This window comes from Haliotis asinina, chromosome 13, assembly GCF_037392515.1.
Source record: "Haliotis asinina isolate JCU_RB_2024 chromosome 13, JCU_Hal_asi_v2, whole genome shotgun sequence".
Lineage (NCBI taxonomy): Eukaryota > Metazoa > Mollusca > Gastropoda > Lepetellida > Haliotidae > Haliotis > Haliotis asinina.
The window spans coordinates 16,948,948-16,975,601 of NC_090292.1; the positions used below are offsets into that span (position 1 = coordinate 16,948,948).

A 26,654-nucleotide genomic window follows, 5' to 3' on the forward strand; every position below is an offset into this window, starting at 1 on the left:
TTATATATCTGACGTCGCCGACTTCAGGCTGCCTGTCGAAGGTTAGTTATGCCAGAGACAGATTTTCATGTCTTGTTCAACTGGCCAGAAAACAAATGATGACTCTGACTACTAACGACCTGTGTAAAGGTTTGATATTATACCACAGTTAAACTAACATCAAGTCTCTGAAATGGGTGCACTCAGCAATATTACAGCTATAATTATGTCGCCGGTCTGTAAATAATCGAGTCTGCACCAAACAGTCCAGTGATCAACAGAATGGGCATCGATCTGCGCAAATGGCAACCGATGACACGCGTCAACCAAGTTAGCGAGCCTGGCCACCCGGTCCCGTTAGAGTAGAATCTCCTTTTATGGCAAGCGTGTGGTTGCTGAAGGCCTATTCAAACCTAGATCTTCACAGGTCGTGGAGGATGGGTCACCTTATGGGGATCTGCCGTCTGGGGTAGGGTGTGCCATCTGGGGGAGGGTGTGTCACCTGAGTATAACTACATGGGTCACCTTATGGATCCGGAGGTATGTCGTCTAAGGGAGGGAGTGTCACCTGGGGGTCTGTCATCTGTGTGAGGGTGTTTCTCCTGTGGGTATATATCTACATGGCCTGTTCTACCCCGAACCTTTAGGGATCATCTCGTATGTGTATAAAGAGTTTATTCATTCAGTATAACAAGAGCCCTAAGACTTCCTAATCTAGACTTGCTACAGCACATATTTTTAACCTGCATGGACTGCACTGGTTCAGGGTTTTTACGCATGCCAGACTATACCGGGGAAGTGATTTTCATAAACATTGCCGATGTCATAGCATATTATTGAATCTACAGCATGAATCTCATTCCATAAATTATATATGTAAATGATGAACACATATGTTTTACAATATCATGTTAATTGTGCCGTGCAACCCTGACAGGCACTGGAAGTAAATGCTGATAAACATTATTTTTAAAAAAGAAAGAAAAGGAAGCATGTATGTTCTACCCAAAATATACGATAAGTGACGCTCACCTCGATTCGACCAATCAGAATATTAATGGATTTTTTTTATCCGTGGTACGCTTCCTGTCTGGCACGACCTTGAACTTTCTAGAAATAGAAAATGGCGGCAAGGAAGAGAGTTCTGGAAATGATCGCGTCGATTTTTGCAGTTTATGAACAAAATCCGATATGTCATGAGATATCCTCGCAACATGTGGATACATAAGGTAGTGTTTTAACTGTTTATACCTTTCAGATATATTTATTTATGTTTTCATTACGTTGTAGAGAGATATAGCACAAGAGGCACGTGACTGCGCCATCATCCACTGTTGCCAGTGTTCAGAGCGGCAAAGCGTCAACAGGTCACAACTCCTCTCGCGAAAAAGGCAGTGGTTGCTTTTTAATATGACAGCAAAATCTGACCTATCAAAAGTCTTTCATCCATTTATACATCGTAAGTGTACGCGATGTAAATTTGTTATTTGTTTTTAATTTTCTTTAGTAAATGCTGTGAAAATTGGGAATTTCTTCTGCAATTTGTTGCTGACTTGGGGCTGAATATTGGCCTCTGAACAGGTCTGAACATCGGCATTCAGTATTGTTATGTTTGTTGACAATGTTAAAGTGTTAGGCAGTGTTTGAAAATAAGGGGACACTGGAGTCCTTGGGTTATGGGTGAAATGATGACTGCCAAGCCAATGGTTTGCTGTGATAACCACCTGCAGGGGACCTTGAAGTGGTTTTTAAAGCGAATCACAAGCATAGGTTATGATTTTGCATATACCACTATGTCAAAAACATGTGTATTTTAGTTGTCAGTCACTATTAAGGACAGTGTGCAGATGTACTAATATTTTTTTTAAAAAAGTTGAATGGTTCTGTATTTATTGAAGATATTTCCAGTAAAACATTGAGATAGAGGCATATGAGTGGCAAACTTGATATGCCAAGGGAAGTGTTCTTCTCTAGGTGCGATACCATGAATAAGGTAAAGCGAAGTTGAGCCTTGGTCCGGTATCACACAGAGAGATGGTCAAATAACCGCTCCAGGGGTTTATCATTGTTATTTCACATGTCATAAGTTCTAAAAAATACATGTTTCACTTGAATTATTGTATATTGTTCTAGCCATGATTATATATATTACTCTACAATGATATTACACTCAGTAACTCAAAACTAACAACTAAATTCTGTGTTAATAGCGTACAAGAAGAAGAATTGTCTTTATCAACAACACAGAACACAATATACAGAAAATACGCTTTTGGCGTATTTTGTTCAGAATTTCTAATTTTGTCCCCCAAATTTGACATATACTGTAAACAATGACATGTGAACACTATATGTTTCCTACATACGATACAGTATATGGAAAATACACTGTTGGTCAAATTTGTAATGAAATGTTAATTTTGTATCGTTGAGTACAGATATTTTAACATGTGGATTAATTTCTAAACCTAACAGATGAGAGACGACAGACCCCCAGGTGATCACCATTCACACAGATGACAGACCCTCCAGGTGAACACAGTCCCTGCAGATGACAGACCTCACAGGTAAACATTGTCCCCTCAGGTAAACATTTTGCCCCCAGGTGTCAGACCCCCATAAGGTGACCCAAGTAGATAACCCCAGGTGACATACTCTTTGCCATGTGACAGACCCCTATAAGGTAATACACTCTGTTCCAGATGACACACCCTCCCAGTTGACAGACCCCCATAAGGTGACCCATGTAGATAACTCCAGTTGGCAGACAAAAGAGATATCACACCCAAAGATAGTAGATCCTGATGTAAACATCATTCCCTAAGTCGACAGACAAACTATGAGGTGACCCATGTAGAAAACACCAGATGAAACACCCTCCCCTTGATGACAGACACCTAGAAAGGTGTCCATGTAGATATCCCAGGTGACACTGACCTCCCATAATGTGACCCATGTTGATCCCCAAGGTGGAACAGCCTTCCCGAGGTGACAGACCCCATAAGGTGATCCATGCAGATAACCCAGGTGACACACCCTGCCACAGATGACAGATCCTCCAGTGATACACCCTCCCCTAGGTGACAAACCCCCATGAGGTAACCCATGTAGATCCCCCAGGTAAAACACCCTTCCCCAGGTGACAGCCTCCCCCTTCCCCTGATTATAAACTGTCCCAAATGACACACCCTCCCCCAGCCTGCAGACCCTAATAATATGACCCATGTAGATGACCCCAGGTGACTAACCCTCCCCCAGATGGCAGACCCCCATAAGGTGACCAGTGTAGATACTAGGGCTGGGTATTGCTCCTCATTTGCATATTGCGATATATTGTGATACAGAAAGGCGTATTGCGATACGGATTGCGATATATTGTCAATTTGAAACATGGCTATTTTGCAAGCAAAGCCTGGCAAAAATCAGCTATTAATAAATGATAATGAAACAGAGTTTCAATTTAATGGTTTATTAACAAGAAATAACAAATGTAAAAAGAACAGCACCTGGCATAAAAAAATAAATGAGGTTTTTGGAGATGACATGGTTCATCTTCATCACCATGAGCATGGACATTGGACAGTCAGGTAAGTATCATCACCATCTTATTCAAAATTCTTGTACCTACTATTTAATACTAAAACTATTACCAGATTTGGTATAACTCTAAACTCTGTATTTTTGTTATAAGATATTGGTTGTGAGCTTGTTATGTAACGTTAATGTCAAATAATACATTTTGGTTGTTCAAAGTTAGTTGTTATGAAAGATTTGTGAAAGCTAAATAAAAGTCAAAGTGTTTTACTAATAGCACAGTTTTACTAAAAACACTTATTCAATATTCAACCAACTAACTGTTGGGGAAAGTGAAGTCCATAAGTAATCATTGTCTCATTTAAATCAAAAGATACCATAACTTTTGAAACAGCTACATTTCTCAAAATGCAGTCACTGACAGTCTGACACTGAATGACATCAATATCACTTAAAAATTCACTTTAAGAAAAAGGAAATCAGACATGTGTCTATGATGTTAGAAGCACAGTTCAACACACTATCACAACTTTGGTTCCAACACAGAAAACTGTTTCAACTTTCAACCAGTAAATGAGATGTCTGTTATGTAACTTCAACGGTCACGCTCAAAACACTTAAACAACTTGCCGGTTGCCATAACTGTGGATAAGTTGATGTCAGCTGTCAAGCATAAAACACCTCTAATGTAAGGGAACCAAAAAAGGCATTTTCCTTGAAAAGAAATAAATAACAGTTTCAACTAACTCTGAACTTTGGCACATATTTATGAAAAGGGCTTGTGCTTGATAAAACTTCAAACAGTCATTTTCAGATTTTTTCTTCAAAAACACCAACATGTCAACATGTTCTGGCTTAAGACTTGCTCTTTGCTGTGTAACAATATCACCAGCAGTTGAAAAAACCCTTTCAGAGGGCACACTTGTAGCTGGCACACAAAAAACACACTTTGCAAATCTAGCCAAGAGAGGATATTTTTTATCTCGTATCTTCCACCAGTTACGGGGATTTTCCCTCAAAGGGACAGGCAACTCACTCTTGTATTGCTCTGTTTCAGCCTGTGCAAGTTCAAGGGATGATTTTGCAGGCTCTGACCTAATGTAAAAGACATCTCCCAAGAAATCCTCCAAGAAAGAATCCTTGGTTTCATTCTTTGCAGGAGGGCTGGACTCTGTTTTCACTGTGACTTTGTGATCATCCTCTGGCATGTCACTTGTATCAGTCTCACTTTGAAGCTGAGGAAGAGCTGGTTCAGCGTCTGGTTCAGTCTTCACCTTTACACCTTGTGGAACACTATCCCACATGGCTGCAACCTGCGTTGTGAGCTTGCTGTACACATCAAACCTCTCTTCTGCATTGAAGTAGGGTAAGATCTTGAATCTTGGATCAATAGCTGAGGCAAGGGACAGCATGTCCTTCTGCACAGTATACCTGTTGCTCAAGTCATCCATCATGATCTTTTTCATGTCCCTGATAGGAGGTGAGTCATCTTCCTTTTGGATGAGGACAGACTGCAGCAGCCGATGCTGGATGGGTTGAATGATTGAAATGATAGGGCAACTCTCATAGCACATCAAGACCGTTATTTCCTTGATTGGCTGAAGGAAATTCACAAGCTCCTCCATCAACGTCAGATCCTCATCACTGATTGTGTTCAGATCCTTTGGGGGCCCCAGCTCCTTGGACCGCAACGTTGTTATCACAGCCAGCTGCATTTCCAGGTATCTTTGCAGCATATCATAGGAGTTCCATCGTGTCACAACATCAATCACCAGCTTGTGCGAAGGCAATCCAAGCATATGAGCTTTGCTTTGTAGAAGTGAGGAAGCTTTTGCACTTCTGTGAAAAAACGCTGCAAGTTTTCGAACTTTTGCCAGGACATGGGAAGTCCTCTTCACCTTAAGTGCCTTTTGTATGCTGATGTTAAGGGTATGCGCGAAGTAAGGCATGTGTGGCGCCTCAACAAGCTGTACAGCTTTTACAATGTTGGCGGCGTTGTCAGTGACAGTTGTAGGGGGTATTTGTATCTCCAACTTTCCATTCACTCATAACTTCCTTCAGTAAGTCAGCCAAGTTGTCAGCTGTAAAGAAGTAGAAAGAATAAAAATTGTGCATCTAACATTTTCTATCAAGTAAAGGAAATATTTCAAATGAGTGAGTGAGTGAGTGAGTTATTGTTTAACGCCGCTTGGGCAATATTGCAGCCATTAACGGCAAAATATTTCAAATGAAGGTGGAATTTAAAATTCAAGGGCTTTCGCTTGAAACTAACTGAAAATAAATTTAAAGGTTAAAATTAAAAACTACTTTGATTTGTTTAAATAAAGAATACACTAACTGTCAGTGACTGGAATTATTTGAAAAATGTTGTGAGGTTTTCAAATAACAAAGCAATTAATATTTAAGCAGTAACTAAGTTTACAGGAATTAAATTAATTCAAATAATACATATAAAAATTATTTAGAAATTAAATCACCTGTGTGGCTCTCTCCTAGTGACCTTGTTTGGAGTACAAACGTTTCCAGTTTCCAATCATCGTTGACCAAGGATGCTGTTAGTGTAACATAGTCATCAGCTGCGCGGGAGGTCCAGCCATCAGTAGTCAATGAGACCTACAAATAAAAGAAAAACAAGTTGGTTTAAGCCTTACGATGAGAGAATATTTCAATGGAAAAATGGAAACTCTACAGAATTTAAAAATTAAATATGTATTCTCAGTTTTTCATCATCATATAAACTTTCTGCTTGAATCTGTAATGTAATTTTCATTTCAAATAAAATAGCTTTAATTTGGAACACAGCTCTTCAATATTTTTGAATTGTATTGTTTTTAACAAAAAACATAAATTCTTTGGAAGATTTGCTGATAAAATTCTGAACCTAACTCAAATAATGTTTTTGTGATTATTGACCATATTTCATTACTATTTTACTTTATTTTTGAGTGTTAATATTGAAAACTGAATATATTTCAAAACATCAAAAGCTAAAAAGCTGAAAATTTGAAATTATTAATTGATTTATCTAATATTTATTAATTCATTGCTAGTTCATTATTCTAGTTACAAAATAAGTGATATTAGCCTTACCTTTACTGCTTTCTGCATTTTACTTGCTATTTCACTTCTAACTTCATGGTAGAGTTTTGGGACAATCACTTCAGCAAACTGTTTTCTCAATGGGACAGAATCGCCTTGTTGGAGTAAAGACAGAAGGGAGCGAAATTCGCTACTGTCAATGAAGGAAAAGGGGTGCAGTCCTTTGACTAGAAGCAATGCCATTTGATGTGTTATTTGTTGTGCTTCGGTCGAATTCGATTTACACTGTTTATTCCTGTTGGTAAACACATGAAGACTTTGTTGACTCGTAGAAGATGTAGTTAAAGAGAAGTCCTCAACGCTTCAATCACCAACGTTGGCTACAGGCAGCTTGCTCGTTTTCGTTGCTATGGCCATGGGGTGATGTCGGCGAAGATGTGTGGTTAAATTTGTCGTACCCCCACTTGTTTTCACAATAGATTTGCATTCATAACAAACGGCATAGCTGGAATCAACCTTTCCGTCGACAGATTTTAGACCAAAATATTTCCAAACACTTGATTTACTATGCCAATTCGGCACAGCAACCCACTGTTTATCCGCCATTTTGGAAAGGGATGTAAGTTACTTTGACTAGTTACGAGGCTGTTCATATTTGCGCTACTTTGATTTTAGGACATCCTGGTTTATTTACACTTTTCACATAGTTTTTGCAGGTGTTTTTAGACTGAAATGGTTACAGTAGAAACGTCCAATATATTGGAAAATTACACACGTATGTACCGGTACATATTGTGTTGTTTCTGTATTGCGATATACCGATATACCGATAATACCGCCCACCCTTAGTAGATACCCCAAGATGACACACCCCTATGAGGTGACCCATGTAGGTATCCCCAGGTGACAGCCCCCCATAAGGTGACCCATGTAGATACCCCCAGGTGACATCCCCTCAACCAGGAAACAGATCCCTATGAGGTGACCCATGTATGATACACCCAGATGACACACCCTCCCCGAGACGACAGCCCCCAATAAGGTGACTCATGTAGATAACCCCTGATGACACAGCCTCCCCCAGGTGACAGACCCCATAAGGTATTATTGATAGATAACCCAGGTGACACACCCTCCCAGACAGCAGACCTCCATAATCTGACCCGTGTAGATACCCCCAGGTGACACACCCTCCCAGTTGACAGACCTCCATAAGGGGACCCATGTAGATACAGCAGCACTGAGGTGACCCACCCTCCCAGTTGACAGACCTCGATAAGGTGACCTGTGTAGGTAATCCCAGATGATACACCCTTTCCCCAATGACTGACTCCCAGAAAGGTATCTGTGTAGATACCCCAGGTGACACATTTCCCAGGTGATAGATTCCCCACAAGGTGACCCATGTAGATAACCCCAGATGACAGATCCCAAGAAGGTAACCCATGCACATACGCATAGGTGACACGCCCTCAGCTGGACGGCAGACCCCCATGAGGTGACCCATGTGGATACCCCCAGGTGACACACCCTGCCCCAGACGGCAGACCCCCATGAGGTGACCCATGTAGATACCCCCAGGTGACACACCCTGCCCCAGACGGCAGACCCCCATGAGGTGACCCATGTGGATACCCCCAAGTGACACACCCTGCCCCAGACAGCAGACCCCCATGAGGTGACCCATGTAGATACCCCCAGGTGACACACCCTGCCCCAGACGGCAGACCCCCATGAGGTGACCCATGTAGATACCCCCAAGTGACACACCCTGCCCCAGACGGCAGACCCCCATGAGGTGACCCATGTAGATACCCCCAAGTGACACACCCTGCCCCAGACAGCAGACCCCCATGAGGTGACCCATGTAGATACCCTCAAATGACACACCCTGCCCCAGACAGCAGACCCCTATGAGGTGACCCATGTGGATACCCCCAGGTGACACACCCTGCCCCAGACAGCAGACCCCCATGAGGTGACCCATGTAGATACTCCCAGGTGACACACCCTGCCCCAGACAGCAGACCCCCATGAGGTGACCCATGTAGATACCCCCAGGTGACACACCCTGCCCCAGACGGCAGACCCCCCATGAGGTGACCCATGTAGATACTCCCAGGTGACACACCCTGCCCCAGACGGCAGACCCCCATGAAGTGACCCATGTAGATACCCCCAGGTGACACACCCTGCCCCAGACGGCAGACCCCCATGAGGTGACCCATGTGGATACCCCCAGGTGACACACCCTGCCCCACATGGCAGACCCCCATGAGGTGACCCATGTAGATACCCCCAGGTGACACACCCTGCCCCAGACAGCAGACCCCCAAGAGGTGACCCATGTAGATACCCCCAAGTGACAAACCCTGCCCCAGACGGCAGACCCCCATGAGGTGACCCATGTGGATACCCCCAAGTGACACACCCTGCCCCAGACAGCAGACCCCCATGAGGTGACCCATGTAGATACCCCCAGGTGACACACCCTGCCCCAGACGGCAGACCCCCATGAGGTGACCCATGTAGATACCCCCAGGTGACACACCCTCCCCCAGATGGTGGACCCCCATGAGGTGACCCATGTGGATACCCCCAGGTGACACACCCTGCCCCGACGGCAGACCCCCATGAGGTGACCCATGTAGATACCCCCAAGTGACACACCCTGCCCCACCCCAAACGGCAGACCCCCATGAGGTGACCCATGTGGATACCCCCAGGTGACACACCCTGCCCCAGACAGCAGACCCATATGAGGTGACCCATGTAGATACCCCCAGGTGACACACCCTCCCCCAGATGGCAGACCCCCATGAAGTGACCCATGTGGATACCCCCAGGTGTCACACCCTCAGCTGAACGGCAGACCCCCATGAGGTGACCCATGTAGATACCCCCAAGTGACACACCCTCAGCTGAACGGCAAACCCCCATGAGGTGACCCATGTAGATACCCCCAGGTGACACACCCTGCCCCAGACGGCAGACCCCCATGAGGTGACCCATGTGGATACCCCCAGGTGACACACCCTCAGCTGAACGGCAGACCTCCATGAGGTGACCCATGTAGATACCCCCAGGTGACACACCCTCAGCTGAACGGCAGACCCCCATGAGGTGACCCATGTGGATACCCCCAGGTGACACACCCTGCCCAGACGGCAGACCCCCATGAGGTGACCCATGTAGATACCCCCAGGTGACACACCCTCCCCCAGACGGCGGACCCCCATGAGGTGACCCATGTGGATACCCCCAGGTGACACACCCTCCCCCAGATGGCAAACCCCATGAGGTGACCCATGTAGATACCCCCAGGTGACACACCCTCCCCCAGACGGCAGACCCCCATGAGGTGACCCATGTGGATACCCCCAGGTGACACACCCTGCCCCAGACAGAAAACCCAAAAAAGGAGACCCATGTAGATACTCCCAGGTGACACCCACTCCCCCAGATCATGTTTCCTGAATCCTGAATCCTGATGGCATCATCCGCAAAAACATAAACAAAAAGTCAAATGTGTATTGTTACAAAATACTATCTAAATTGTAAGCAAAAACAGCGTCATTGGTATATACCTTGGTGGCAGTGAAAAAAACAAATAAGCAAAATTATAAGCGTACAATTGGGAATCAAATGTGCAATACTTTTTACTTGGATTTACTTCCCTCGAAACCAAGCCCCCGGGAGACTGAACCCAGTCAGAGCGAGTGGGTGTGCATTCAAGGGTAGTGAATACTTTCCAGTGGCTGGTTCATTTGCAGATACACTGAGGGTTTATTGTGTGTTTATAGAGATGACCTGTTTGGTTGACAAGTTAGAAATATGTTGAGTAATAAGAAGGTAAGATTCTTTATGGATAACAAATTCTTGTATTGTATGCAATGCACGTTTTGGTATGGATTCATATACAGTTGTTAAGCAAGAGTGATGATGGTATAAGAATCCATACCAAAATGTTGCATTACATAAAGTGGAAGAGGGTGTCATCCATAAAGAATGCATATATAGAAAAACTGAGAATCTGAGTTTGCACCGGTTTCCATTGGATCAAGTCATCTGAGAAAAATAGATGCTGTTCGTTCGCAACCCACCGATGTAATAACATGTCATGTGTACAAGTATCACACCTGCCTGTCTCTGTAATTACATAACGAGACAGAGACTCAGGTACACAAGCCATAAGTCAATGTATCTGTTTATGGTGTATAGCCTGATAGGTGTTCAGTTGAAATTGCATGTGGTCAAGGATTGAAGTTGTGTATTGTATATTGTCAATAGCAGGCAGGCAGACAGACAGACAGACAGACACAATGAGCTTTGTCTGTGACAGAGACTGCTTGTTACACTTAACATATTTTTCTATGCTTCCCCCCTTCCAGCACCCCCCCCCCCCCCTCCCACCCTCCCAAAAAAAATAGATAAATAATAAATAAAGTACAAGGTAAGTGATGTCACTGCTTGTCATACTTGTCATATACTATAGTGTGACCCCACCCCCAACACCCTCCATCGCCATAAATTATGAATGGTCACTTGTAATCACAAGAAATATCCCTGCATGCATCACTTGCTGTGTTTTTATGAGTCACCTTTCCAGTTCAAGCTGCGTGAACCTAATCCCTACACATGCACTACGTGTGCACTGCAGCACAGCTATTGAAACCACTTTTCATGTCGGTGCTGTGGTGAAGTTGGGGGATATTACTTTTAAAGTTGAATTTTAATTATTGATAAATTGTTAGTGTATATCCAAACAAAAGGTGTCAGAATCTGCAAAGTTGTGTTTTGCGCTACATGTGATTTTTAAGATAATTTAATATGAAGATATTTATCCCTGGCATTGTGTTTTGCGATATTAAAATGGACTCAGTCTGTGCATGTTTGACTATTGCCGAGCAGGGCCCTTATTCTCAAAATGTTCATAGCCCCAAGAATTCTGAACTTTGATCGTAGCCAGTGTGTTATGAATTGGCATAAGAAGTTTGTTGGGCTTTGAACGTTTCAAGACTAGCTAGCTTGATCTTCCAATATTTCCATACCAAACTTGGCACATAGATAGGTCAGGTGGTGTACTGTTGCATTTTGGTAGATTGAGCATTCTGAATTGAATATTTAAAGCGTTCCCATGGCAACAGATTTGCCTTTGACTCAAATTGGTTCATTCATTGTTTCTTTACCAAATGTCAAACTTACACATATGAACATATGCACGGTGAACTAGTGCCTTTTGGCAGTTTTTGAATTCTGATTAAAATAATGTTTGTGTTTCTATGGCAACAATTCTGGCTTCAACTGAAGTTTGTGGTATTGCTCCTTTATGGAGCAGAACTTAAAAACCTTCACTACTCTCCGTCCACTTATCCAAAATACATGCCAGAACAGCTGACTTAATCATGGCTTGTATACATATTCATGAAGAGTATTTTGCCATTGAGTGGGATGTTGATATTGTCCTCTTCTTTGAAAATGTATGGATATTCATAGAGTATATCCCACCAATGGCAGAGGCACAGAGTTGACAGTTTGAAATGATTAATTTGTGACATGAATACTCTACCTTTTCTTGTATCCGCTGTTTTGTTGTCTAAAAGTTATGAATTATTCGGGCTAGTAACGTGTCTGATGGGCCCGTGACATCCTTGGGTCACTAGCCTGCCTGCCTGGCTAGTGACAGTTTGAATCTATTTCTAATGCTGCCCATGTATAAACCAGGTGACATACCCTCCCCCAGATGACAGACACCCATGAGGTGATCCTCATGGATACTAACATGGGTAGATCACAGGATGTCTTGAGGGTTGTTTGTGCATCTTTAGTACAGATGCTCTTCTTTAAGTGATCAAGTGGTGTTTCGTTAAACTGTACAGCCACCAGATGGATACTAACACGGGTAGATTACAGGGTGTCTTCAGGAGAGTTTGTGTACCTTCAGTATATGAGCTCTTCTTTAAGCGATCAAGTGGTGGTTAAGTAGACTGTGTATAGACAGCAAATGGATACTAACATTGGTAGATTACAGGGTGTGTTGAGGGTGGTTTATGTATCTTTAGAATAGATGATCATCTTAAAGTGGTCAAGTGGTGGTCAAATATACTGTGTACAGCCAGCAGATGAATACTAACATAGGTATGTTACAGGGTGTCTTCAGGGTGGTTTGTACATCTTCAGTTTAAAGCCTGTTTTGGAAATAACTGAGTGAGTGAAGAAATGGCGTACCATCACCAGATTACAGAGTATCTTCAGGGTGGATGGGTAGCACAGCCTCCGGTTAAAGGTATTCCCTGAAAGTTGTGGTCACCCAGACTGTATACAGGTGAGATAGATTGTAGTTTGAGTAGTTTGGGATAACAGAGGCAAGAAATGGATGCTAGCTTGGGTAGAGTTTTATTACAGGTTGTCTTTAAGGTGGTTTCTGGAAGTCATCAAGTATAAAGGCCAAGTATAGATTTTGGATTCTAGGGTGTGTTCAGGGTGGTTTGTGTAGCTTCACGTTAAAGGTATTTTGTGAAAGTCATTAAGTAGACTTGAGTGTAGAGACCAGATACATGCTAGCTTGGGTAGATGTAGACCACAGGATGTGTTCAGGATGGTTTGTGTAGCTTCAGGTTAAGGATATTTCTGAACGTCATTAAGTAGACTGAGTATAGAGGCCAGATACATGCTAGCTTGGGTAGATTTAGAATGTAGGATGTGTTCAGGGTGGTTTTTTGTTGCTTGAGGTTAAAGGTATTCTCTGAAAGTCAATAAGTAGACTGAATGTAGGTCATTCTCTGTAAGTCATTACGTTGACTGAGTTTAGAGGCCAGATGCTTGCTAGCTTGGGTAGAGTTAGATTCCATGGTGTGTTCAGAGTGGTTTGTGTAGCTTCATGTTAAATGTATTGTCTTAAGGGTGGCGTTTTTCGATTAACACCAGTAAGAGAAAGGTTGTTCATTTTAGACCTGCAAATGTGCCTTTAAACCTTTAGATTATTGCCATGCCTTACAGTTTACTGCATCTGAGCTGGTTAAGTCGGCCAGCTGAGCCCTAGGAGTTATCATTTGTAAATGTATAGTTGTGAGAGGATTTGCTTTTATTGTTTATAAAACACTGTATGATAATCTACTTCAACCAATTCTTTCTTATGGCAGTGCCATATCGGGTACGCAGGAATTTAGTTGCATCAATGCAATACAGAACCGCGCCTGTCGCTTACTTTTATCGGTTGGGAGTAAAACCCCAAATTTAGCAGTGTGGGATGGACGTCTCTCTCCGTTAAATAACCACTTGTTTGAAATTTTACAAGTTTGGTGTAAGATACTTGTTAGGTGATGTTGGACCATCAAGAATGTCTTACTCAATTATGGAACAATAGAGGCCATCTAAATGGCAATAAACTTTGTACATATCGTCTATTTGAGCATTAATTGAGTACTGAGCCATATATAAGTACTATCATGGATAGATATCAACTGAGTGAACTGCGGTGTGGGACCCTCCCCTTACTGGTGGAGTTAGAAGGTTTGCTCTCCTCAAGGTTGCATCAAGCGATGTATGCAAACCGCTTGCCACTCATATAGCTCACATGTTCCGGTGCAGACAAAGCATAAAAACCTAATTAAGTTCCGGTGTCTCTCCATGTCACCTTCTTCCGCTCCCCCAGATCCCCCCTCCAGAATTCACCATTTTCAGTAACTTTTGTTTTTCTGGATTCACATTCATCAATACATGTTACTATTACACCTTGTTGAGACGTATTAGCTGATTTATTTTCATCACGATATGGCTGAGATATTGCCAATGTGATGTTAAATATCAACTCACTCACAATTTATTGAGACATAACATTTTCAACATAGTCACATTTGCTACCAGTTTCATGAATGTAGATAATTACCCTTAGTTTGAGACAAAATGTAAAAGTCCAGCGATCTATTGATAAAAGTCACCTTTTAGTGGCAGGCAAATCTTTGTGCAATTATATGAATATTCAAGTTACTATTTCTACAAACTGTAATAAAGTCTTTTGATACTTGTATACGTTCGTATGTTTTTGTATTGCCATGTCAAAGGGAAGTAACCCTACTGTAGCTGTGTTCATAAAAGTTCGTTTCAGTAGTCCGTACGTTTCACTATCCGAGCATTTTTGATGAAAAACAGAAATGTCTGGATTAACGCGGCCTGACAGTAGATATATTTAGATTACAGGGTGTGTTCAGGGTGGTTAGTGAAGCTTCAGCTTGAAGGTATTCTCCAGAAGTCACACGCAGTCACATAGACTCTGTACAGAGGCAACATACATGCTATTTTAGGTAGAATTTTAATACAGGGTGCTTTCAGGGTGGTTTGTGTAGCCTCAGATGCATGGCTTTCTCTGGATGTCATCAAGTAGTCACATACACTGTGTATAGAGGCCAGGCACTTGCAAGCTGTGGTAGATTTGGGTTACAGGGTGTCTTAGGGCTAACTGTACTTTTGGTAGTCATCTAGTAGTCTACATAGAGCCCAGATACTTGCAAGGTTGAAAGATGTGTGTTGATTATCAGGTAAATACTGGAGTTATTAATTTTTGTGAACGACCTCTCCAGGGGTTGGTTATCAGATAACTAACCCACTCAAGAGGTTGGTTACCATGTAACCCCCCTAAGGTGCTTATCCCAACAAATCCTGGTTGAGAGAAACTTTTCCCTCGGCAGATCGGTTATGATAACCCTATGCCTGTACGTCCGTGGTTTTGTCTGAAACATCTTTAATACATAAATAAGTTCAAAACCATTCAAGCAAGTTTATTTTCTGCAGTATCTGCACATTGCAGTTAATAAATTGGAACCCTCGAGACCTTCCCCTTTTCCCATTTTTTCAGGTTCATTTGAATCACCTGAAATATAAAATAGTTATTTAGAGTTATCAATATCACACATATTTTACTCAAGTCTAAAATAAATTAAAGACTTAGGGGGTAGCAGAAAGTCACGAGCAATTGAATGAGAGGTCGGTTGGCTCCGGACCAATAATTTTAAATTTGATTATCAACAGGAATGTTCAAAGGTTTTCCTTGAAATTTTGATTCAGCTGGGACAAAGAAAACATACCAGGTGTCTCCTCAGAAGATGCTTTTTCTGGAGCTGAAGTCTTGGGATCAGCTCTACATAGTACTTACTCTAGTTTTGACTTCTTACTGAGGATACTGCTGACCATCTTCATTTGTTCTCATTAACTCTTTTATACATCCGCACACCTGCAATAGTAGTGTATTAGTCCATGGTCCATGTCAATGGTCCATGTACTATTCAGATAGATAACAAAAAGTATGTTGTGTAAATTTTCTTTTTTCATATATCAGCTGTGGTATTGCTTGAATTATTGCTAAAAAAGGTGTAAACCACACTCACTTATTGAGTGTAATAAATCATAGAATATGATATAATTATTGTTATAACAATATACAATAATTCATCTGACTAACACTCGGTGCGATACCGGGAACAAGGCTCGGCTTCGCCTTATTTTTTCCCAGTATCCCACCTGGAGAAAAACTTTCCCTTGTCATATCGGGTTTCACAACCCTGTGCCTCCACCTCAATGTTTGTATTTCAGTTATTTTCAATAAATAAATACAGTACCATTTCCACCTCAACCCCCGCCCCTTACACCCTCTCCCCCAGAAAAATAGAATTGTAACACCTGTGTAAAATGTAATTTCATTTTTAACATCTATTCATTGCAGTTAATGATCATTAAGTTTAATTCAGTATGTAGTTGACCGTGTGGTATATGCGAAATAACAACATTAAGCTTGTGATTTGCTTTGATAACCACTCGCTTGGCAGTTATTATTTCACCCATAGTGGTCAGATATATACAAGTGTGGATATATCGTGAATACATTGTGTCTTGTGGATGGCTCTTGTAACTTCAGATTATGGATATGTCTCTTGCAGTATTTACTGAGTCTAGAGCAGTTTGTGGGTATTTCCCCTGAATAGCTCCAGCTGCTCAGTTAGCATGGTGTTTTACATGTGAATTGTGTAGTTTGGGTCAGTCAAATGGTGAAACCAGATATACGTTACATGAATATTGCACAAAGAGTTTAGATGTTTTCAGTTTCGATTGAGGTTATCCCCTTACCTCATGACCATACCCACCAACATGACAAGATTCACCCAGATGGCCAGGGATACTCTGATATTGAGATCCACCCAGAGATCAACCCCATGACCAGATCCATCCCCCATGACCAGATCCAGATCCACTACCCCCCCATGACCAGATCCAGATTCACTACCCCTCCATGACCAGATCCAGATCCACCAGCCCCATGACCAGATCCAGATCCACCCCACCCTATCCCCCATGATCAGATCCACACCCATGACCAGATCCACCCCACCCCACCCCATCCCATCCCATCCCCCATGACCAGATGCAGCTAGCTCTACTTAGTTGTACCAGATAGTCAGGTTTTTTGATGATTACATGGCCAAGATCATTGCTCTTGATGTCATTCACTGGATTAACTTTGAAATTCAACAAAATAAAATCAATTAGGAAATCATTATTTCATTACAGCTTACAGTCACCATGTCAGTGAATCACATGATGTAAGGTCAAGGTTAAATTTAGAGATAAGATGTCAGGTTAGTTTTTTGTAATTCTAAGAGATGATAATTGTGAAAGTTGTAAAATTACTTTTTATACTGTCTGAGTATTTCATCTTGTATGAGTGATGATATATTCTCTGGATGATGTTTGACAGACCGAAGATTCCGGCATCTATTCAAGATTTATTCCAATAGAATATATCAAGACCAAGATGGATCCAGGGTGCTGATTTCAAGTGTTCAAGTGTTTCAATAGTGTTATGTATAAAATAATAAAGTTTTTCAGTGTGGATGTTTGAGACTGTTGTCAGATTGTCATCATGGGCTAGGTGGCTGAGGATTTTCTGACTGGAATGCTGTCTTTATTGAGCTGTGCAGTCAGTGACGATTGTGTTCCAATGCTGTTTGGATTCACATAGAATTAAGGTCTGTGGATTAGCCTAGTGGTTAAAGGGTCTGCTTGTTTCACCAAAGTCAAAGGCTCAAGACATAAGACAATGTCCCACATGGGTACAATTTCTGGTATCCCCTTGCTCTGGTATTGCTGGAATGTTGCTAAAAGCAGTGTAAATCTAAATTTACTCACTCACGTCAAATTTTGGCTACATTTGCATGCTTTCATCAGTATTTGGTTTGGTCCAGACTTCATCACATAGTGAAAACTTTGCATTCAACAGGATTCCAGGTTTAAGACAGCAGTGAATAAATAATGGAATTTGCACCACACAATGCAGTGATTGACATCTACATGTTTGGGTTCAGCAATGTCAATGGATAAAGTGAGCAAGGGTGACCACATGACTCATGTGGTATTTGTTATCCCCCCGGCATGTAATGTGGGGGTATATAGTCGACGCCTCGTCTGTCCGTCCATCCATCCGTCCATCCGTCCTTAATCATTCTGTTTCTGGAGCATAACTCCGAAACCGTTAAATATTTTTAGACCAAACTTGTTAGATATAGTAATCTCACCCTATGGTTGTGCCTTTTTTTTTATTTACAGATTTTTGGCATTGATATTTTTTTTGTTTTCCATGGAACATGTTGGTGTTAGTCTTATGGTGGGGTGGGCTTCATTTCCGGAGCAGAACTCAAAAGCTGTTCAATATTTTTCTGCAAAACTTGGTAGATACATCAGTCATAAGCAGAAGTGGTGCCTTATGCTATAAACAGGGGTTTTTGTGACTTATTGTTTTCTCGGTTTCCATGGAAATGTTTCGGACATAGTCTAAAAATGGAGGTAGGGGCATCGTTTCCGTAGCAGAACTCAAAAAACATTCAATATTTTTGTACAAAACTTGGTAGATATATCAGTCAGATGTTGAAGTGCATTTTGCTATGTACAGGTTTTTGTGATTTCTTATTTTTTTTCGGTTTCCACGGAAATGTTTCGGACCTAGTCTGAACAGTGAGAGGTTTGTTTGGTTTCCAGAGCAGAACTCAAAAACCATTTAGTGATTTTCTACAAAGCGTGGTAGATATATCAAGCAGAACCTATAGTGGTGCCTTTTGCTATTTCCAGGTTTTTGTGAGTTATTATTTTCTCGGTTTCCATGGAAACGGTTTGACCTAGTCTGAAAAGAGAGAGGTGTGTTTCGTTTCCTGAGTAGAACTCAAAAACTTAATATCTGTCAGTAAAACTTTCTAGATATGAGTGGCAGACCCCAAAGTGGTACCTTTTGGTTTTTAAAGGTTTTTGTGATGTATTATTTTCTTGGTTTCCATGGAAACATTTCGGACTTAGTCTCAAAATGGGGGGATGAGCTTCGTTCCCAGAGAACAACTCGAAAACTATTTCATATCTCTCAACAGATCTTGGAAGATATATGAGACAGATCTTGAAATTGTGGCTTTCTTGGTTACAGATATATGACATTTATAGTTTTCATGAATTCCATGGAAACAATTCAAACGTGGTCTAAAAAATCAATGAATAACTGTCAGATGATTTGTCCTTTCAAACATGAGGGGGCCGGGTTGATATGTCATCTTCAGATGATTCTTGTTTTATATACACATAATTTGCTCCATGTGTGTTAAGGTGACATTCAGATCACAGCAAACAGCTTTCAGTGCTCTGATTTTCCATGCCACCCATCGGGGGAATGGTGTGCGAGCTGGCTAAGGCGCCAGGCTAGTGAATCTTAATGCTTGCAATGGAGGTTCACATGTTTTGGGGTGAACATTTCTAGGGAGAATAACGTCTTGGTCTGCCACTGATGAATCTGTACTTGAATCAGCCATTACTGACACAAATCTACATTGTGAAACAGTGTTTTTCACTTCATTCCTTATGACATCAGAGATTGCCTTAATGAAATCAACACAAGCATCTCTGCCTTGGTGGTCATTACCAAGATCTACACCAATTTTTTTTCTGAACCTGACAAAGAAAGTGGTAATCAGCAAATGATCTGCTGTGGTTTGCAACTGCAAACGCTGTTTTTTCATAATGTTCCACCTCACAGGAACCAACATTAGCGAATGCTTTATCTAAGCCCCAAACTACTTTTTTTTTGCGTAAACTTCATATAGCATGCCATATGTTTTGCTGATGTTTCATGCGAAGTTAAGGTTTACCTGCGATCAACAACTTTTCCAAGAAACAGACTTGATGTTTTATCAGCCAACTGTGGGTAGAGCGGACACGTCTTGCAGTAACATGAGTCATTGTTGTCTGCTGCTAACCACAGAAAACACTTACATTTTTTATTCATAGTCCTTATCCTTTTCTTCTTGAGTTTTCTTCTGTTTAACGTTATCAGAATGTTTAGTTACAGTGATGAATTTCTCCATTTTTATTGATTTGTGATCATCTTGTAACGATACCCACAATCGGTACGAACATGCAAGGGAGAAAGCCTAGCAGCCTATACTACATGTAACGTGATTGGCTGAGCAGAGCATGTGTCAACCCCTGGCAGTGTGTGTAACAGATGCAAAATGTCGGAGTGGGGCGCTGTGGCTATATACACAACGTCGTGTATATATTATGATCTTATATATATCCGACAATACAATGTCGTGTATATAAATCATTTACTGTAAACTGTCTTATTTCGGCGTGTTTAAATTTTCATGAGTGACGGTCACTAAATCTTTTCGCGCCTTCTTATTTTCGCGAGGTGCTAGTTGACAAATATATTGACAAATGCAATAGAGTATAAATACCTGAGATGTAGGCCTACACAGTGGTATGCAGAGAAGGTGACCGTCAGTTGCAAGACAAACACCAATGAAACAATAGACTTGTGAATCAGTGTTATGAAGCCTGTACATGCACGGTGGATAGTGAAATGTCTGGACAAGCTCTCCAAACAGAAAGACATTGTTCTGAGGGGTTGGCAAAAAGCTAATCTCTTGTGAAAACATTTAGTAAGAGGATCAGTAAGTGACACATGTTAATTAAACGGTCGCGAAAATTTGGCTGTTTACAGTATATGCACAATTTAAGTTTATGTTAACCTTAGGATATATTTGTGAGAAATTATAACTGGTGAAATAATTCCATAATGACATATTTACAATAGAGAACTTTTTTGCGCAACACCCAGTGCGGATTCAAAATTTGTATCTTTAAAAAAACGAAGTTATGCAACAAATGTTATTTGTAGATCTATTTGTAATATATTTTCATTCTTTCTAAAGCAGTCGTTACAGTTTATACATAATACGAGGGAACAGGTCAAGATGGCCAAAATGTACCAGTTTTATTTTCAATGTGTTTGTACAATCGCATACATTTATGGGAATATGTCTTTGTAGCAAACAATATTTTTTTCTCGTAAATATTTAATGTTGTATTTGTCTTTAGAAAGACAAAGCTGTGCAGGGTAGCAGGTGATCAGTAATGTGTTTGGAGAGAGCAGTGGCTACCTCGATATATATGTGTTACAAAATCACCCTTTACAAAGCAGTGTGTCAGTGTGTATTAAGAGATGAAACTCAACAAAGCAGCGGGTACTTCTATCATGTGTTAAGAAATACAACTCCACAAGGTAACAGTTAGTGTGAACAGGGAGACTATATATGTTGTAGATTATCCCTGGTGTGAAGAATCTGTACATTTTTAGTGTATCGTATGTAAATAAACTGGGTGGCCGTCAAATCACCTGAGTTACAAAATGCCCCTCCAAAGTGGGTCAAAATCCCCGTTTTTGGTCAAATTTCCCAAAGGGGTTGTCAAAATGCTCAACTTTATTTGAAATGATTAAATATATGCCACAAATACATAGTTTCTGTCAATTATGTTATTCATATAATATTATACAGTAATGTTTCTGATTATTGCTCCATCAGTAAACTGATAAGAGGAAAAGTAATATTCCGGTGTAAACAACACTGTAATTCCATTACAGAAGAAGTGACCGACGTACCCGACGACGATTTTAGATATTTAAAGTCGGCTTCTGCCTGTGCCAATTTCGCCGACGGGGTAGGTGCACCTATGGGTAATTTATTAATGATAATGTGATAGGTAATAAACCACCGTGATGATGTTCTTATGGGAGTAAACCGATAGCGGATGCCTATGATTGTATATTTGAGTGCGTGATTACCTGATTGATAATATGTGTAAATGCTTGATTGCATGTATGGGTGAGAGAGTGTTTGGGTGAGAGAATGTATGCATGGGAGAGTGTATGGGTGAGAGAGGGTGTAGGTGAGAGTGTGACAGCAAGAGAGTGTGAGAGAGAGTGCATTGGTGAAAGCGTGTGTAGGTGAGAGAGCCTATGTGTGAGAGTGTGCATGGATGCGAAAGCGTGCAGGTGAGCGTGTGTAGCTGAGAGAATGTATGTGTGAGAGAGTGTGTGTGTGAGAGAGTGCATGATTGTGTGCATGCATGGGCCAATGTGGCTAAAACTTCTGTGTGATTGTTTTCTCTTATTTTACTGTACTGCTGTGATATGCTGTGATTTTAGTATCTCATATGCCAATGTGTTTGGAGATAAAACTACCAAAACAATGGGTAAATGCGTGTGTTAGGAGATAAAACCATTCTAAGCAATGGATACCTCCATATGTATCGCGCAATAAAACTCTACAAGGCAGCGGGTACCTATGAGTGCATTAGGAGATAAACTCTACAAAATAGTGGGTACCTACATGTGTATTCGGAGAGAAGCTCTTCAATGTAAGTGACCGACGTGGGATTAGTGGATATACATTCTTCAACGCAGTGGGTACGTGTGTAGGAGCAGGGACACTATATACGGATTGTTGTTGATTATGCTCCTCAGTACATCTTATTTTTATCCCACGGGCATGTAATGCCTCGTCTGTCCATCCGTAATCATTTTGTTTCCAGAGCATCACTCAGAAACCGTTCAATATTTTTATACCAAACTTGATAGATGTAGTAATCTCAATCTATAGTTGTTTATCGTTTATTGTTCTTGGTTTATATGAAAATGTTTCGGACTTAGTCTCACAATGGAGGGATGGGCTTTGTTTCCGGAGCATAACTCGAAAACCGTTCAGTATTTTTCTACAAACTTGTTACATACGTCAGTCAGAATCTAAAGTGGTGCCTTTTGGTATTTACAGTTTTTTGTGTTATATTGTTTTCTCGGTTTCAATGGAAATGTTTCGGACTTTGTCTCAAAATGGAGGGATGGGCTTTGTTTCTGGAGCACAACTCGAAAAGCGTTTCATATCTTTCAACAGATCTTGGCAGATACATGAGGCAGATCTTGAAGTGGTGCCTTTTGCTGTTTACAGATATATGGCATTTATATTTTTCATGACTTCCATGGAAATGATTCAAACTTAATCTAAGAAAACATCAAGTAACTATCAGATGATTTGTCCTTTCAAATATGTGGGGACTGGGGGGATATGTCATCTTCTGATGACTCTTGTTTATCTTTGAGTGACAGGTGAATGACAGGAAATGCCGAAACATAAAGATATTTCATTATAAAAACAGTTCCTAGTTATTTGATATTCACGCTATTGTGTCTCGAAACGCATTGACACTCACTTAAGGTGGAATCGCATAGTTCGGATTGTGAATATTCTGATTAACCCTGAAAAGAATTGGAATGAAGTCATTATAACGTTGAATGACAACAATCTGACACAGTTTATTCCAAATAAGGCCTCATATATTACACAATACACTGATGCAATATCACATATTTCTAATTTAATATAATACACTAACGTGGTGCAGGTGTGACAACACCTAAGCAAGTGGATTGATAAGTCATACGAGTGGGACAACACATATACAGGTGGAATGACACTCGTACATGTGGAATGACACTCATACAGGTGGAATGACAAGTCATTCAGGTGTGACAACAACCATACAGGTGGAATGACAGGTCATACAGGTAGGATAACACTTATAGAGGTGGATTCAAACCTTTACTGGTAGAATCACACTTGTACAGGTGTGACAACACCGATATAGGTGGAATGACACTCATACAGGTGGAATATCCTACTTGTGAAATGCTTATGGTATCAACAGAGACACAGTACATTAAGTACATTAAATATCAATATCTGTAATATGTTTTTGTTAAATAATCATTCGGGGCTAAATTCAGGATGAGATAAAACCCATGGTTGAACCATATACCTTACTAGACACCCTGATTTCTAATTATGCCATGGAGACCCAATGCTATGGTGGATACCCTTAATACCTATACACAACGTATAGTGTTAGCGGACATCGTTTCAGTGCCAGTTGCCTACTATAGTTGACATCCTTGTACTGTACAAAATGCCTCTGCATGGCATATATTGGTATTGTACCTAAGCGTACCTTTGTACTGTCCCAGATTCCTTTCGACGAGAAAACCCTTGCATTGTGTTAGATACCCTTATAATGTATCACATACATATTGTCATGGACACCCTTATACTGTACTAGAAATCTACTTTAGTAGATACCCTTATACTGTACTGTAAACCTACTTTAGTAGATACCCTTATACTGAACTGTAAACCTACTTTAGTAGATACCCTTATACTGTACTGAAAACCTACTTTAGTAGATACCCTTATACTGTACTAGAAATCTACTTTAGTAGATACCCTTATACTGTACCGGAAACCTACTTTAGTAGATACCCTTATACTGTACTGAAAACCTACTTTAGTAGATACCCTTATACTGTACTGAAAACCTACTTTAGTAGATACCCTTATACTGTACCGGAAACCTACTTTAGTAGATACCGTTATACTGTACTGAAAACCTACTTTAGTAGATACCGTTATACTGTACTGAAAACCTACTTTAGTAGATACCCTTATACTGTACCGGAAACCTACTTTAGTAGATACCGTTATACTGTACTGAAAACCTACTTTAGTAGATACCCTTATACTGTACTAGAAATCTACTTTAGTAGATACCCTTATACTGTACTAAAAACCTACTTTAGTAGATACCCTTATACTGTACCTGAAACCTACTTTAGTAGATACCCTTATACTGTACTAGAAATCTACTTTAGTAGATACCCTTATACTGTACTGAAAACCTACTTTAGTAGATACCCTTATACTGTACCGGAAACCTACTTTAGTAGATACCGTTATACTGTACTGAAAACCTACTTTAGTAGATACCGTTATACTGTACTGAAAACCTACTTTAGTAGATACCCTTATACTGTACCGGAAACCTACTTTAGTAGATACCGTTATACTGTACTGAAAACCTACTTTAGTAGATACCCTTATACTGTACCGGAAACCTACTTTAGTAGATACCCTTATACTGTACTGAAAACCTACTTCAGTAGATACCGTTATACTGTACTGAAAACCTACTTTAGTAGATACCGTTATACTGTACTGAAAACCTACTTTAGTAGATACCCTTACACTGTACCGGAAACCTACTTTAGTAGATACCGTTATACTGTACTGAAAACCTACTTTAGTAGATACCCTTATACTGTACTGAAAACCTACTTTAGTAGATACCCTTATACTGTACCGGAAACCTACTTTAGTAGATACCCTTACACAGTACCGGAAACCTGCTTTAGTAGATACCCTTATACTGTACTGAAAACCTACTTTAGTAGATACCCTTATACTGTACTGAAAACCTACTTTAGTAGATACCCTTATACTGTACCGGAAACCTACTTTAGTAGATACCCTTACACAGTACCGGAAACCTACTTTAGTAGATACCCTTATACTGTACTGAAAACCTACTTTAGTAGATACCCTTATACTGTACTGAAAACCTACTTTAGTAGATACCCTTATACTGTACTGAAAACCTACTTTAGTAGATACCCTTATACTGTACCGGAAACCTACTTTAGTAGATACCCTTACACAGTACCGGATACCATCTATCCGGTACAGTCTAAGGTATCATACCATGTACCATGGCGATGTAATGTAAACCTGGTAAATTGTAGTGAACTGTAACAGATTTCTCCTCTGTTGGATGTCATATACTGTACCAGATGTCAACTGTAATGGATGCACGTGTCCTTGTTTTGTGTAGTAACAGATTCCTTCTGTAGCGGTTAGCATTGTACTGTTACAGTTTTGTACTGTAGATGATACTATAATAGGGATTGTACCGTACCAGAAAACTGTCCTTTTGGATACATTCATACTTAAGTGATCACCCATATACTGTACCAAATACCTCCTATAAAGGATATCTTTAAGATGTACCAGATATCTGAATTGATCTTCAGTAGCCCATGCTTGTCGTAAGAGGCGACAAACGGGATCGGATGTCCGATTTGCTGACTTGGTTGACTCGTGTCATCGTATCCCAGTTGCATGAATTAGTGGTCATGATGTTGACCACTTGACTGTCTTGTCTATACAGACAGCCGACATATAGGTTGAATATTGCTGAGTGTGGCGTAAAACTAAACCCACTCACTGAGTACCTCAAATCTACTGCAGGGGATACCCTTATACTATAAATATTACATACCTACTGCTGAATGCCTTTCACTGTTCCAGCTCCCCACTGCAGCAGATGATCTCATACTGTAAAACATATTTAATTCAGTGGGATATATATTGTGCTGCATTAATATTTATATAAAGTCATAATGTACATAGGCATCTGCATAGTTCTTAGCAACAAGGAAAATCAAAAGACTAATAATTTACTTTTGAATATGTCCAAATATATTTGCAAATATCTTCTTTAAGAAAATAAAAATGCATGAGATAGACCAGCAAGTTGAATTCAGCAAAAAGATACATGTAATTGTTTCTTTTGTTTCAAATCTTGTATCCACATACTTGGAGTGATATGTATATCCCGGGGCATATCCTTCTGGAAAAACATCCTTATGATGTCATGGGGGGTGGGGACACCAGAAAGGGGCTTCAGACATTGTACTCATGTTTGGAATCGAACCTGGGTCTTCAGCGTGATGAGCAAACACTTTAGCCACTAGGCTGCCTCGCTGCCCACATATACTTGGAAGTATTTTGTAATTTGTAAACAACATTGCTAGCAATCACATGCTCATTTGAAAAATAAGTATTGTGATT

At 40.7% G+C, this 26,654-nt stretch overlaps 1 protein-coding gene and 1 long non-coding RNA gene across 2 annotated transcripts in view; one reads left to right on the forward strand and one right to left on the reverse strand.

Moving 5' to 3' along the window:
- The first annotated feature begins 1,112 nt into the window (after positions 1-1,112).
- Positions 1,113-26,654, forward strand: part of LOC137260153 (uncharacterized) — a 47,011-nt gene continuing 21,469 nt past the window's right edge. The window contains exons 1-2 of the long non-coding RNA XR_010954734.1: positions 1,113-1,208; positions 2,455-2,546. This is a non-coding gene — a long non-coding RNA (uncharacterized lncRNA). The remainder of the gene's footprint in view (positions 1,209-2,454; positions 2,547-26,654) is intronic.
- On the reverse strand, positions 4,109-9,684 carry LOC137260283 (E3 SUMO-protein ligase ZBED1-like). Its single transcript, XM_067797972.1, has 4 exons — positions 9,233-9,684; positions 4,550-5,352; positions 4,316-4,441; positions 4,109-4,176 (listed from the first exon to the last, which is right to left on the reverse strand). Exons 1-4 carry the CDS (start codon positions 9,682-9,684, stop codon positions 4,109-4,111), a joined length of 1,449 nt encoding a protein of 482 aa, XP_067654073.1.